The following is a 15,104-nucleotide window of genomic DNA, read 5'->3' on the forward strand; positions in this document are numbered from 1 at the left end:
ACACCGACACAGATGTGTTCATCTGACGCCCAATCACCCAAGTATGTGTGAGCCGTAAAAAGCTGAAACGCGCCCGGCGATTTCACAGAGCCGTCCGTGTTTCCCTAACAGCCCCCTCGCAGGTGAGCGGCCTGCAGCTGTACAACGCCGGGACCACCGACAGCCTCCGGGCGCGCTGGGAGCGGGGCCCGGGGGACCTGGACTCCTACCGGGTCCTGCTGGTCCACGACAGCAGCGTCATCAAGAACGAGAGCGTGGGGCCCGACACGAGCAGCCTCAGCTTCCCGGGACTGAGGCCCGGAGCGCTCTACGGGGTGGTGGTGACCACCGTGCGGGCGGGGCAGCCGTCCCGGCAGGCCGTGGCGGAGGGACGCACCGGTGAGTCTTTAGGACGAGGTGTAGAGGGGGGTGTGGCAAGAGGGACCGCAGGGCTGGGACTCTGCTAGACCCGACTAGAAGATTCTACCTTTTTTGGTATTGTTATAAAAAAAATTGTCTAACTTCAAGCTCTCTCACTAATTACAGGTGAACAAAGGTCATTCTATCGCGATTATTTTTGTCAATTTATTATCCGAGTGTAATTTCCTACTCCTGTTGAGTCCCTAGAGTTGTATACACACCCCTTGAGACAAAACACTTGCTCGACCCCTGGAAAGGACTTGCTAGAGATAGTTGTTAGAGAACGCACAGTTAGAGATAGAGTTAGTTAGAGATAACCCTTGTAAATATGCCTTGTAGATAGAGGAAATTTATTTAAACTGCTTTAAACAACTTCATTACAAGTGTTGAGAGTTTTATTTTAGGCAGGGTAGTCAAGTGGTAAGGGTGTTTTGATTTCAACACTAATGTCTGCAGTCTATTCCTATAGGCGTCCCTGAGCAAGATATCTAACTCGTCCCCTACCGGCTTATTAATAACACAAAAATAAATACCTATCTTTTTCAATTCAAGGGCTTAATGACTAAATTCTAAATAGGGGACATAGCACTTCTAGTCACACTTTGTACTACAATCGAGTGCCAATATCATGTCTCAAGTAGCAAACAACACAATACATTTTGCTCAAGGGTGCCATTCATCCAAGACAGGATTTCAGGTGACAGTTGTACATCCTTAGTCCAACCTGCGACCCAGCAGGACCTAACATCAGAGCATCTTTCCCTGACCGCCCGAATGGTCAACAACCCAGGATTGATGGACAGAACGTGAAGAGCTCCAGTGAGAACATACATAGCGGATATTATTCCAAACAGGTTCTTCTTATCTGATGCAACAGGAATTTGGCTGGAATGTTCAGGAAGCGACAGCCAGTCAAATCCCAAATACAAAACTGAACCCAAGGTCTGCCTATCAAAGACTTCCTGTTTGAACAGGAACAGGATGACGCTCCGCCGTGCATTGTTACATTCCAGGCGGTGTTACACTGCTGCTGGAAGCATTTGAAACACAGTCTTTAAACCGCTCAGGACTTTTAAATCTTCAAAACAACACAATATGGTGTTGTATAGTATAGTATAGTGTGTATCGTATATATATATATATATATAAATTTTAATTTAAACGTAAAGGTACTGGGATACCTCTTGAAGCCTTTTAGGGTGCACTCTCACTAGGCCATCTGTACCGTACCCGAGTACGTTTGCCCCCTAAAGTCTAGATCGTTTGGCTAGTGTGAGCAAGCCATCCGTACTCAAGTACAGTTAAATTCCGTGGCCTCTGTACACTTCGGAGAGGTGTGCTCAGGCCACGGTACAGATGCTAATGAGCTGATACGCGCACACTCACAGATACGCAACCGTATGTACAAGAGGCAACCGTACTCAGGCCCAGTTGAGATTGCCTAGTGTGAGCACAGGCCAGCGGCACAGTGGGGGGGGGGCAATCGTACTTGAGTACGGTACAGGTCAACTTTGCCTAGTGTGAGTGCGCCCTCAGAGATCTCTTTGGTCTGAAGTCAAAGCAAGTGATCAATGTTTGGATGATCAATGTTAGGATGTGGGAAGCCCCATCACTCATCAATTCCTCTCTTTGTCTCTCTCTCTCCCTCTCTCTCTCTCTCTCTCTCTCTCTCTCTCTCTCTCCCTCTCCCTCTCTCTCTCTCTCTCTCTCTCTCCCTCGGCAGTCCCGGCGGCGGTGGGCGAGGTGACGGTCAGCAACAACGGCCGCATGGACTTCCTGAGCGTGTCGTGGCGCCCGGGGCCGGGCGAGGTGGACGGCTACCTGGTGTCCCTGCGGGACCGGGAGAGGACGGTCCACACACTGGCCGTGTCCAAGTCCAGCCCCCAGTGCGTCTTCAACTCCCTGGTGTCCGGACGCCTCTACAACATCTCCATCACCGCCCGCTGCGGGGCCTACGAGAACCACACCGTGGTCCAGGAGCGCACACGTCAGTGTTGACTCACACACACACACACACACACACACACACACACACACGCACACGCGCACACACCCCTCTGTGTGGTTGTTGTTTGTGTGTGTGTGTGTGTGTGTGTGTGTGTGTGTGTGTGTGTGTGTGTTAGTTACAGCAGTCAAACAAGGTTACTCTGCATCAGCAAAAAGTCACTGTTATAATTCTTATATTGGGTAACTCTGAATTACAAATAGTACTTATAATAATGCTAATGATAAAAGCTAGTGATAAAACTTGAGCCGTGTGGAAGGGGCTGTGGGGGTACATGAGACCAAAAGGTTTCTAGAAAGCCACTGCTCTGGAAAACCGACCATGACAGAAGTCTATTTAAATCTCTTTCTCTCTCTTGCTCTCTCTCTTTCTCTCTCTCTCCCTTCTCTGACCTCTGACCCCTCCCCGCTACAGAACCGTCGGGAGTCCAGAACCCCACGGCCACCCACGACGCCCGGGACGACTACCTGAGGGTGTACTGGGACCACGCGGCCGGGGACTTTGACTCCTACCAGGTGGTCATCAAGCACAATAACCTCTTCCTCCAGAACCAGACGGTGGCCAAGACCCTGAAGCCTGAGTGTGTGTTCACGGGCCTGGTGCCGGGCAGGCTGTACTCGGTGCTGGTCATCACCTGGAGCGGAGACTACGACACCAGCGTGCCCACGCACGGACGCACCTGTGAGTCATGCTGACCTGTCTCTCCCAGATCACCTCCCGGGCTTCAGTTACCTATTTTAAAAGGAAACAAATCAAAACTGCAGGGATCAGTCACGCTCTGGTTGTTCTTTAGTACAAGAGAACAAGTCTGCTTCTTCCAATAAGTCAGCGGTCCAAATCTCTTGTTTTTTCTTTGTGGAAAAAAAGAGTGGATGTCGCAGGCTGCAAATGTTTACTAAAGACATTTTCTCCACTTAGACATCATACTCAAGACATGTGCTCCATTAAGAAATCATACTAAAGACATGTGCTCCACTACAAAATCATACTAAAGACATGTACTCCACTAAGACATCATACTAAAGACATGTACTCCACTAAGACATCATACTAAGGACATGTTCTCTGCTAAGCTAAGTCATCATACTAAGGACATGCTCTCTGCTCCACTAAAACATCATACTAAAGACATTTTCTCCACTAAGACATCATACTAAAGACATGTGCTCCGATAAGACATCATACAAAGGACGTCCTGCATACTAAAGACATTTTCTCCACTAAGACATCTAAAGACATGCGCTCCACTAAGACATCTAAAGACATGCGCTCCACTAAGACATCATACTAAGGACGTTTGTCTCCTTCATACTAAAGACATGCGCTCCACTAAGACACCACATAAAGACATGTGTGTCTCCTGCATACTTAAAGACCCTGAGTGTCTCTGCTCTGCTCCAGTCCCCGCAGCGGTGCGGGCGCTGACCCTGGCCGGGCGCAGCACCGACGACCTGCGGGTCACGTGGGCGGCGGCGCCGGGGGACGTGGACCACTACGAGGTGCAGCTGCTGTTCAACGACCTGAAGGTGTTCCCGCCCGTCACGCTGGGCAGCGGCGTCGGCGAGTGCGTGCTGTCCTCCCTCACGCCCGGGCGCATGTACAAGGTCCTGGTGTCGACCTTCAGCGGGCCCAACCAGAGGGCCCAGTACATCGAGGGACGCACAGGTCAGAGCTCACGCCTTCACGGAGCAGGGGCGGGCTTCCTGTTGACGTGCTAGTTTACGAGGTGGAGGGGATGTAGGCGCCTCACGCTATGAGGCTGCGCTGCCCACACGGAACAGTTCATCGCACAGCATGCTGCAGTGGAGCGTTGGCTCAATGGTTTAAATGAGTTTAATTGTAGGTTGTTTGTTCAAACCAATCCGGAGGTTAAACTGCAGTGACCTGTGTTCCTCTGGAGGGACACAGGACTTGGGGATGGGTTTTTACCATTTGCTCACTGTGTTTAAAGTGTGGGAAAAATAGGAGATTGATTTTTATCAGCGTGTTAGTATGAGTATTAAGCTGTCTAGTCATCTGTGAAAGCCTGTTGTGAATGATCCTGAACTGATACAACATCTAAGAAGCTAGTTGAAGCTATACTGTAGTACTAGATACCAACATGTACCTCAGCCAAGAGGAACATATGTCAGGGGCAGGCCAGTGAGCGCGCCCCCTGGCTGATCCCATAATCACAGACCAGTTCCATTCAACATAGTAATAAACAGTATTAAACAAGTAAAAATGAACACACAGGAGCACCCCTTCAATTTAATAATGTGTTTTCATACATCTGGGAGACATATTTACATTCTAAATGTTTACATTTTATTATATTCATTTTATTTTATAAAAAAAATAGGAAGTATTTCCCTTCACTTATACTGTGTGTGTGTTGTGTGTGTGTGTGTGTGTGTGTGTGTGTGTGTGTGTGTGTGTGCGCGTGTGTGTGTGTCTGCATGCGCCTCCTCCGCCCCCCCCGCCCCCCCCCCCCCCCCCACAGTGCCCAGCAAGGTGAAGAGCATCCACATCAGCAACAACGGCGAGAGCAGCAGCCTGCGGGTGAGCTGGACGGCGGGCCAGGGCGAGGTGGACAGCTACGTGGTGTCCCTCCACTCCCGGGCGGGCCGCCGGCTGGACGCCCGGCCCGTCCCCAAGCACCACAACGAGCTGCGCTTTGACTCGCTGCAGCCGGGCCAGCTGTACGACATCACGGTGCAGTCCATCAGCGGGGAGCTGGTGAACAACAGCACGGCCAGCGCACGCACCGGTGAGGAGGCCGGTAGAACCGTACGCCCCAGCACAGGGAATAGGAAGGAGAAACAAGGTGGTGGAACCGACGCCTTTTATTCTGAGGTTTTATCGTAGGACAAGCACAGGTGTTGCTTGTAACGCTTATTCGCGATTTTTGTACCATGGCCATTCACCGTTCAATGAGGGATGTTTATTGCGGGGGAGGAGCCACGGCGGCAGTCACAATCGTAATTTCCGGTTAGTGCACAACAGAGTATTCGATTTGGAGCGACACTGACGTCTGATAGTTGGAACAGGTCTATTGACTTGTAATTCACTCTGGATACAATTGCTGCTAATTAGTAAATACAGTGTAAATATACGATGAAATATGATCAAATCATTCGACTAAGATGAATCGGTACAGAGAAACAGGAGCGCAGTAAGACAGTGAGAGATGAAGCACTTTTTTCAGACCCTTAGGAGAATTGAAAGGTTACAATGACCATTTATCACAACCGTTACAACCATCACCCTGAAGACGTACCCCATGTTACCCCATGTCCCGACCTCAACCCAGCGTGTGTGTCCCCGTCTGTCCGTCCCCCAGTGCCCTCCACCGTGTCGGGCCTTCAGGTGGACAGCCAGCAGACCACCAGCAGCCTGCAGGTCTCCTGGCAAAAGGCACTGGGCGTTGCCGACGGTTACAGCCTGGAGGTGTTGGACGGGAGGGGTGAGCTGGTGACCAACTCCTCGCAGCCGTACGGACGCACCCAGCATCGCTTCGACCAGCTCACCCCGGGCAGGAAGTACCGTGTGGTGGTGCGCACCACCAGCGGAGGGGTCTGCAGCCAGGGGGTCAGCGGCGAGGCCCGCACACGTAAGCACTTCCTGGGTCCTGTACGCGCATTCTGGTTCCCGTAAACACGTCCTGGTTCCCCGGTTGTTAATAATCCACGAGTTTGAAGAGGGAACAGTTCATTAGTTAATTATTATAATTCTTGTTCATTAATGGTTGGTATTGGTGGTCCCTTGCCGAAAAAAGTGTGATTATTTTTTAGAATCACTCTTGAAACAAAGTAGCTTTTCTTTACTAAATTAAAAAATAGATTGAACTTTCATCAGCCTTTTTCTGAAATCGTGTTTCCTTTTTGATCAGGTCCGGCCGCAGTCTCTGAGCTGTCCATTCTGACCAACACCACAAGCAGCCTGTCGTTCCAGTGGTCTCCGCCAGAGGGCGACTTTGAGACCTACGACATCTACCTGTTCAACGGGGACGACCGGCTGCAGGAGCAGCTCAAGGGACAGTCTGCCATCCAGCAGTGCTCCTTCAAGGGCCTGGTGCCTGGAGCGCCCTACAAGATGGTGGTGCTGACACGGAGCGGGGAGCTGACCAATGACTCAGCCATCTGGGCCAGGACTGGTGAGGCTGAGTACAATGTTATTCCAGAACTATTAAAGAGAGAGATCTGTGCCACTCCTGTGGGCCTGTAATGACACAGAAAAAAGACCACAGTAGTACCACACTTGAGCATCGGGGGCCAGTACTAAGCCCATCCAATAATTAAACCTTTAAATTAGCTATATTCAAATGTATCCACTCACATTAAATTCCTATGAAAATAACCAATTAAAAAAATGATGGTAGTGACCAATTTTTTTTTTTTCCCAAAACACAAGCGCTGCTTAACTCTAACGTCGAACGGCTTTCCTTTATGACACGCCTCTACGATGAGGGGGGGGGCTCTTTAACGACCGAGCGTCTTCTCCCCTTCCTCCAGTCCCGGGGGCTGTGCTGTCCCTCCAGACCCACAGCACCAATCGCTCCGAGGACCTGAGGGTGAGCTGGTCGCGGCCCCCGGGGGAGCTGAGCCGCTACCTGCTGTCCCTCTACACCCCCGACGGAGCCCAGCAGGCTCAGCAGCCGCTGGGGCCGGGGGCCACGGAGCACGTCTTCCAGGGGCTGGTGCCCGGGCGGCGCTACCAGGTGGTGGCGCTCACCTGCAGCGGGGAGCTGGTCAACAGTGCCAGCACCGCCGGCCGCACCGGTAAGAGCCGCCGCTATCGGGCGTGGTCTACAGGGGGCGGTGTTGCAACGAACCACCATTTAATGTAGACGATAATAATGACGATGATGACGATGATGATGATTGTGATTGTGATGATGATGATGATGATGATGATGATGATGATGATGATGATTGTGATTGTGATGATGACGATAAGATGCCCCGTAATATGCTTCGGACCAGGTCCCAAACAAAGCCTCGCTAACACACTGTCCGAGGTTTACGTGTTTCCCACATCACATCTTCTCATCCCGCCCTCCATACCCCTCCGTCCCTCCCAGCCCCGCGACCCCCGTCCTCCCTGTTCCTCGGCGCAACCAACACGTCGGTGGAGGTCACCTGGAGCGGGCCCGTGGACTCGGACTACGACGACTTTGACCTGCAGTGGGTCCCCAAGGTGCAGCTGTCCGTGGTCAACCCCTACCTCACCCGCACCTCGGGCAGCCGGATCCTGCAGGGCTTCTACCCCGGGCGCCTCTACACCCTCAGCCTCCGCACCGTCAGCGGCGCCACCGAGGCCGGCGCCGAGCCCACCTACAGCCCCACCATCTACAAGAGCATCCGCACCAGTAGGTGGCCAGGGCGGACCAGACTGCCCCTCACAGATGACCACTTTTACCTTTGTCCCCGTAGCTGCAGACTCTGGAGAAGTGATTTGCTCAAGAGAAATACGGCGCTATTAGGTTTCTGGCTGTAATTGGCTGATTCCGGTTTTGGGCTCTTTTGAAAATGTGTTTTTGGCGCAAATCCTCTGTTTCTAGTGTACTACAGATCCTGTATTATGAAAGCTGGTTATTCTCAAAAGCGGTGCTAGGTGTGCTCAGAGCAGAACAGACACACCTGATCTGTGGCTTAAATCTGTGGTCAATTTGACCAAAATGACATAGTTCCAGGTGCATAGGTTCTCTTACCATCCAGCACCTCCTGGATTTAAGACTCCTGATCCACCTCCTCTCCCTCGTCCTCCTCCCCCCCCTCCTCCCCCTCCTTCCCCTCCTCCATCCTCCTTTTCCTCTCACTCTTCCTCCTCCTCCTCCCCCACCTCCTCCACCCCCCTCCTCGTCCTCCTGCAGAGCCCGGCCGGGTCAACAGCCTGCACTGCCGGCCCCAGAGCTCCACCTCCATCTCCTGCTCCTGGGGGGCGCCCAAGGCCGAGTACGACTCCTACACCATCGAGTGCCTCCACCACGGCTCCCGCACGCTGGTGTACTCCCGGCGCACCGGCCGCGACTCCACTGGCTACCTCATCAGCCAGCTGGAGCCCCACAAGCGCTACACCGTGTCCGTCAAGGTCATCTCGGACACCATGGTGAGCGAGGCGGCGAGGGACAGCGTGGTGACCATGATCGACCGTGAGTAGCCGTCGGTATACCGCCGTATCACAGGTGGATGAACCTGTCACGTCGCGTGTGAATGAACCTGAACATCCCTTTGAATCAACCTGCATGTCACGTGTGAATAAAAATGTATATCCCGTAATGAATCGATGTATCACGTGAATAATGCTGTGTATCACATGTGAATAAACCTTTATATTACATGTGAACAAAACGATATATCACATCTCAATCGGCCTGTGAATAACCGTGTACAAAACATGTGAAATCACATGTGATTAAATGTGAATGAACTATTTATTTTCTAGAAAATGTTAAGAGTTTTTCAACAGCAAGTTGACCTCCCCTCTACCCCCCTGCCCCCCAGGCCCTCCGGTTCCCCCTCCCAGCATCCGTGTGAGCGACAGGGTGGCGGTGGTCTCCAAATCCTCCATCGTCTTCAGCTTCAACTGCAGCTGGTTCAGCGACATCAACGGAGCCGTGCGCAACTTCACCGTGGTGGTGACGGAGTCTGAAGGTACATGGGCCCGCCGGGACATAGCAGCACTGCACAGATAGACACACGGTCATCCTTTTACATACCCTATTACACAAACACGCACACGCACTCACACACATTCCCTCACATGAACAAGCACAGACATACAGTAAAAGCATTTGTGTTGCAATTTGATAAATATAAAGGGTCAGGATTAAACTGTGCTGACAACATTGAGGTTACATATTGATAAAGACATGCTGTTGACAGGATTTGCTATAGACGACACACTACAGCTAGGTTACAGGACACTGGAAGCATGTAGATTAGATATAGATTACAATGTTTAACCACATTTATTTGGACAAAAGTTACCTAATCGTACAACGTAATGGACACCTCACCTACTCCTCAGCGCCTTCCCAGCACTACAAACGCCTGTGTATGATTAAACAGGATTTGATAAAGGACTATTCATGAGTCACTGATTATGTCATGTTCCGAAAAGTCCTTATGACCTAATGACCTGAATTTTGAACTTTAATCCAGATTCAATCCACGTTTAATGATATTACTGTGTAATTCTCCCCGGTCCCGCGTCCCCCCCATGCAGACAGCGAGACGATCCAGCCCGACCAGCAGCACCCGCTCCCCTCCTACCTGGACTACAAAACCAACAGCTCAGTCAAGTCCTACCAGACGGCCTACTTCCCCAGCCACTGTGCCGAGGGCCCCGACGTGGCCCCCCAGAGCTTCGACATCAGCCTGGGAACGGGCATGGACACCCTGGGAGGGGACTGCGACCCTGCGGACGAGGAGCCCGTGGACCCCGACCCGGAGAGGGAGAGCGGACCCTTCTGCGACGGACCCCTCAAACCCAGAACAGCCTACAGGTAACGGGAGCAGTCAGAGGGAAAAGGGTCACAGTGATCGGTGAACTCAATGAATCAGAGGTCGCTTGAAGCAGCACGAGGCTCATGGTCGCCCGCCGTGCGTTGTGTGTCTTTCAGACTGAGTGTGCGGGCCTACACCCAGCTGCTGGACGATCACCAGAATGCCGGTGCCTCGCCGCTGTTCACCGACACCTACCTGTCTCTCCCCGTCATCACCGAGGCCGGTATGAAAGCCCTCTATTAAAACCTGGCATTATGAACAAGATCGTCGTTTGTATCCACACAGTGGTCCAAAAATCGAATCACAACAAGATCGATGTTGTGGGTGCCTACAAATATTTGAGACGTTACAAAGGACACTATATTTGAAGGTCTTTATGACAAACCTTTTCAGATGTTGCACTGGGTTCTTGGTGTAGTAGTGTGAATGTCATGTGTCTCCTTGCCCTGCAGAGCCTGTGAGCGGTGTGATCGAGGGCATCAGTGCAGGCCTGTTCCTCATCTCCATGATGATCGGAGTGACAGCTCTGCTCGTCTGCAGACAGAAGGCCCGCAAAGTGTGAGTGGTTTGTACTTTGTCTCTCTTCCTTTCCTTCTGTCTGTCTCCAGTATACTTGCAAATGTACATAGAAATGTGTGCTCAGATTGGCCTCCCGCCAGCTATGTCTCTGATTGGACGGATCCCATGTGTGTGCAGGAGTGTGCAGGAGAGACCAGTCGTCAGGATGAGCATGAGGAGAGAGAGACCACCCAGCTCTGGAGTATATATGGGAGTCCGAGGGTAACACACCAACACCTCTTTATCTACACTTACGCTCTGGGCTTTAGCAGTCACACGCCCTATGGTCTCCAAGTTTTGACTGAAATGTGTGGATATTTACACATGCTAGCTGCACACAATTACAGTATATACAACACACCAGTACTAGGATACGTACTATTGCTGGATTTATTAAAGGGACAGTAATCTCCATTTTGTGTCACACCATGAAGGCACACCTGTTTTTGTCCCTAAGCCAAAGCATTCCCAGCTCATTGTGTATATCTGATTCTAATGGGAAGATAATTAGACCTCCCTGAGAGCAGAATGACAAGGCGTGTCATGGAATGCTTTGACACCATATGACCTGATGTGGCTTAGTAACGGCGCAGTTTATCTGAGGTCACAGATTTGCTGAGGTCACAATGTTTGGGATGGACACTATTTATTGGGCCGATCCTGTCACCTTCTAAGCCCTAACATTTGTCCCTTCTGTTTCAGGAACCGCCGCATTTCAAGGTTAGTTCTTTGTTTAAGAACGTTGTCAATGTGGTTTTCATGTTGTTTTTGTCATGGTTAGGTTGTCTTGTTTAAGTTTCCTTGAAAAGCTTTAAAACGGATTTATTCATTTTTTATTATTTTTTTTAACACTTTAACCGAGTTGTATTGAAACCCAGTTCTGCTTTCTCATGCGTTGTGTACTTCTCCTTATGATGTGAACGTTTATTCCTCTGTTTCCTCTCCCACCCAGCCCCATCAAGATCATGAACTTTGACGGCCACTTCTCCAAACTACAGGCTGACTCCAACTACTTTCTATCAGAGGAGTTTGAGGTCGGGGTCTTTAAGATGATAATTCTTAAACCATTGAAATTAGTAATTAATAAATATCAACTATGTAACTATCTAAGGGGTTTTATTTGAAAATGTGAACCAATATCCTTGTTGGACCAAAACCAACGATCTCTTCTCTTCAGGATCTGAAGGAGGTGGGTCGGAACCAGCCCCTGGATACTGCTCTTCTCCCAGAGAACCGTGGGAAGAACCGATACAACAACATTCTTCCTTGTAAGTTACTGCAAAGCCAGCAGTATAATATGATAACTAACTAACTTGTAATAACTAACTAACTTAACATAATAACTGACAAGAATTACTACCAACTACAAATAACTCTGAAAACTTTGAAATATTTTATTTCAACCGTACAATGACTATAAAGCTCTATTTCATATTTGCAGTTTTAGTTTAAACTCTGTTATCATTAAAAAGAGTATAGGTACAAAGCAAATGAAAAGCAGTTAGCATCTGACCAGAAGGGAAAATGTAGTATTATTTACAGGAAATGTAAGTAATTCTATATCTTCCATTTTGTACAGTGATGGACATTGGAGAGTTGCGATATATACAATAGAGAGTGCATAGGATGTTGTTTCTCAACCCCTCCTATTTATTTGATGTCCAGATGACTCAACGCGGGTGAAGCTGGCCTGTGTGGACGATGACCCCTGCTCTGATTACATCAACGCCAGCTATATTCCTGTAAGATCCCTCACGCACACAGTGATTTCACTTGGGCGTTTTGACCTTGGATGGTTTTGTGATTGTTTTACAAATACAGATTACGTCAGACAAAAGTGTGGTATTAGTCACTTTCTGTCAGTTTCCTCATGCATTGATGCTGGATTTAATTTATCCTGTAACCAGGGAAAATCTTTATCTAACAGACAGCCATTTCACACTATGTATTTTATGTAAACCAAGTAAAGAGAGATTTTTTTATAAACATCAGATAATTTTGGGATTCATTTTTATTTTTGGCTTTCCAGAGTGGTATTCCGGTGTTTGACCTTTAAGACGCGTGTGAATGTTGTTACAGGGAAATAACTTCCGCAGGGAGTACATCGCCACACAGGGCCCCCTTCCAGGGACTAAAGACGACTTCTGGAAGATGGTCTGGGAACAGAACGTCCATAACGTCGTCATGGTTACCCAGTGTGTGGAGAAAGGCAGGGTGGGTATAGAGATGATTGGCAACTATAGGAACAAGTGTTCCGTGTGATCCCGTAAAAATGTGTTGTAATGATAATTGAAGTAAAATGCATGCATAGAATGATCATCGGTTGAAGAACGGCTTGACTATGTTCCATTGATTCAAGGTAAAGCAGGTGGGAGTGTAGCAACTTGTTGTACAATATGTTGTACAGTACAACAAGGGCTCAGCACCTGGCAACTGGGAAGGACTAGAAATAATGTGTTTTTATGTGTGTTTCTGTCCGGGATGTTAAGGTGACTAACCTGGGCATCCATGTCTTCATGAACAGGTCAAGTGTGATCACTACTGGCCCTTCGACCACGACCCCTTGTACTATGGGGACCTGATAGTCCAGATGTTGTCCGAGTCCGTCCTGCCCGAGTGGACCATACGGGAGTTCAAGATCTGCAGCGTAAGTTACAATACTACTGCAATATGGGTTAGAATAATACTGTTGTATAGGTTAGATTACTACTGTTGTATGGGTTAGATTACTATTGCAATATGGGTTAGAATAATACTTGGTTATGAGTTACCTACTGTTGCATGGGTTAGAGTACTATTATAGTATGGGTTACAATACTGTTGTATGGGATGGAATACTATTGCAGTATGAGTTACAATACGACTGTGTAATGAGTTAGAATACTAGTGTAGTATAAGTTAAAATATTACTGCCATATAGGTAAGAATACTACATTTCAGTAAAAGCTATTCCAATATTACAGCAGTCAGTATACAACAACTTCCTTATGATTTATTCACCTCTGGTAAATAATATGGCAACCAATTCTGAATGACCAATTCCCAAGTGTAGAAAGAAAACAATTTGGGTTCCATATTTTTATTCTTTGGGCCAAAAAGACATGCAGAATTTCTGAGTGAGATGGTTTAGGATGATTTGGTCAAAGTTAAAAGTTAAATGTATAACAATAGAATAAAAACCGTAGTGGTATAAATACAGTGTAAAACAGGGTGAAACGCGTTGTCCTTTGTAAACGAGTGTCCACGTGAACGCGGTGTCTCCCCCAGGAGGACCAGCTGACCTACTCCAGGCTGGTGCGTCAGTTCCACTACACGGTGTGGCCCGACCACGGCGTGCCCGAGACCACCCAATCCCTGATCCAGTTCGTCCGCACGGTCCGGGACTACATCAACAGGACCCCTGGATCCGGGCCCACCGCGGCCCACTGCAGGTACACTGAAACACAGTTAACGCGACCCTGCCCGGCCCCCCCACGCCTGCACACGCCACTACTACAAGATGTATGAACCTTTGTCTTGATGCCTACTTCTGTGGCTCCTCTCGCTCCCACCCCGACCCACCACCACCACCACCAGTGCTGGCGTGGGCCGCACCGGAACCTTCATTGTCCTGGACCGCGTTCTGCAGCAGCTGGACACCAAGGACACGCTGGACATCTACGGGGCAGTGTTCGACCTGCGCCTGCACCGATCTCACATGGTTCAAACGGAGGTATGGACTGTGTGCGGGTGTGTGTGTGTGTGTGTGCGTGTGTGTGTGTGTGTGGTTGTTTGTGTGTGTGTATGTGTGTGTGTGTGTGTGTGTGTGTGTGTGCGTGTGTGTGTGTACGTGTGTGTGCGTGTGTGCGTGCGTGTGTGTGTGTGCGTGTGTGTGTGTGTATTACTCCACGCAAGTTAGCTACATATAGATGGAATGCCTTACACTAACACTGTGTTCATATAAACTGGCTGATTATCTTTGTGATAGTACAAATAAAGTGGCTGTGGTTTTAGCAAACAGCGTTTTACAGGACTGATCTGGCAGAGGATCATGGATGGATGTCAACAAGATGCATGAGAACATTTTTCAAAATGATAGAATTTAAATACAACAGTGTGAGCCATCTGGTCTGCCCCCTCATATCATGCCCGAACCATCTTTCACAAACAATTGTACAACATCGTTTTGGATCTTTTGGAAACCAAGTCGCGGTTGGAAAACCGTTGGTAGAATGATAATGTCCTTAAGGTCACTCGCTCAGCCCTTTGCTTTCTAAGTCTTTGCATCTCTGCTATGAATCATGTGGAGACCGAGCCGCCTCCCCCGGTCTGTGTCATTCCTGAGGAAAAGCGTTGGTGTCTGGGCCACTTTGTGGACAGTGTGGTCATCTCTGCTTTCTGTCCCTCCAGTGCCAGTACGCCTACCTCCACCAGTGTGTGCGTGACGTGCTGCGGGCCAGGAAGCTCCGCAGGGAACAAGAGAACCTCCTGTACCCCATCTATGAGAATGTCCACCATGACACACAAAGAGGTAACCCTCCACACCCACGCTTAGAACTGTATTCAGGGGGGACTAGAAATGCTAAATTGTGTTCTGCAGTTAAAAAGCTATTGAACAGGTTTTAGAAATGGTGTAAATTTAGTATTACTTTATTATTTACTAATTATTATTT

At 49.2% G+C, this 15,104-nt stretch overlaps 1 protein-coding gene across 3 annotated transcripts in view; it reads left to right on the forward strand.

Annotated features, from left to right (window-relative positions):
- The window catches only part of LOC311357544 (receptor-type tyrosine-protein phosphatase beta-like), a 30,635-nt gene that overhangs the window by 14,354 nt on the left and 1,177 nt on the right, over window positions 1-15,104 (forward strand). For all 3 annotated transcript variants that reach the window (XM_084477522.1, XM_084477523.1, XM_084477524.1), the window contains 24 exons: window positions 112-378; window positions 2,123-2,386; window positions 2,819-3,085; window positions 3,806-4,069; window positions 4,887-5,153; window positions 5,727-5,996; window positions 6,276-6,539; window positions 6,898-7,164; window positions 7,467-7,754; window positions 8,259-8,537; window positions 8,890-9,039; window positions 9,614-9,893; window positions 10,011-10,117; window positions 10,347-10,452; window positions 10,591-10,674; window positions 11,155-11,172; window positions 11,405-11,486; window positions 11,630-11,720; window positions 12,118-12,194; window positions 12,532-12,666; window positions 12,977-13,099; window positions 13,720-13,883; window positions 14,029-14,164; window positions 14,842-14,962. In XM_084477522.1, coding sequence (XP_084333648.1) covers window positions 112-378; window positions 2,123-2,386; window positions 2,819-3,085; window positions 3,806-4,069; window positions 4,887-5,153; window positions 5,727-5,996; window positions 6,276-6,539; window positions 6,898-7,164; window positions 7,467-7,754; window positions 8,259-8,537; window positions 8,890-9,039; window positions 9,614-9,893; window positions 10,011-10,117; window positions 10,347-10,452; window positions 10,591-10,674; window positions 11,155-11,172; window positions 11,405-11,486; window positions 11,630-11,720; window positions 12,118-12,194; window positions 12,532-12,666; window positions 12,977-13,099; window positions 13,720-13,883; window positions 14,029-14,164; window positions 14,842-14,962 — 4,371 coding nt within the window. The remainder of the gene's footprint in view (window positions 1-111; window positions 379-2,122; window positions 2,387-2,818; window positions 3,086-3,805; window positions 4,070-4,886; window positions 5,154-5,726; window positions 5,997-6,275; window positions 6,540-6,897; window positions 7,165-7,466; window positions 7,755-8,258; window positions 8,538-8,889; window positions 9,040-9,613; window positions 9,894-10,010; window positions 10,118-10,346; window positions 10,453-10,590; window positions 10,675-11,154; window positions 11,173-11,404; window positions 11,487-11,629; window positions 11,721-12,117; window positions 12,195-12,531; window positions 12,667-12,976; window positions 13,100-13,719; window positions 13,884-14,028; window positions 14,165-14,841; window positions 14,963-15,104) is intronic.

This window comes from Micromesistius poutassou (genome assembly GCF_964030765.1).
Source record: "Micromesistius poutassou genome assembly, chromosome: 13".
NCBI lineage: Eukaryota > Metazoa > Chordata > Actinopteri > Gadiformes > Gadidae > Micromesistius > Micromesistius poutassou.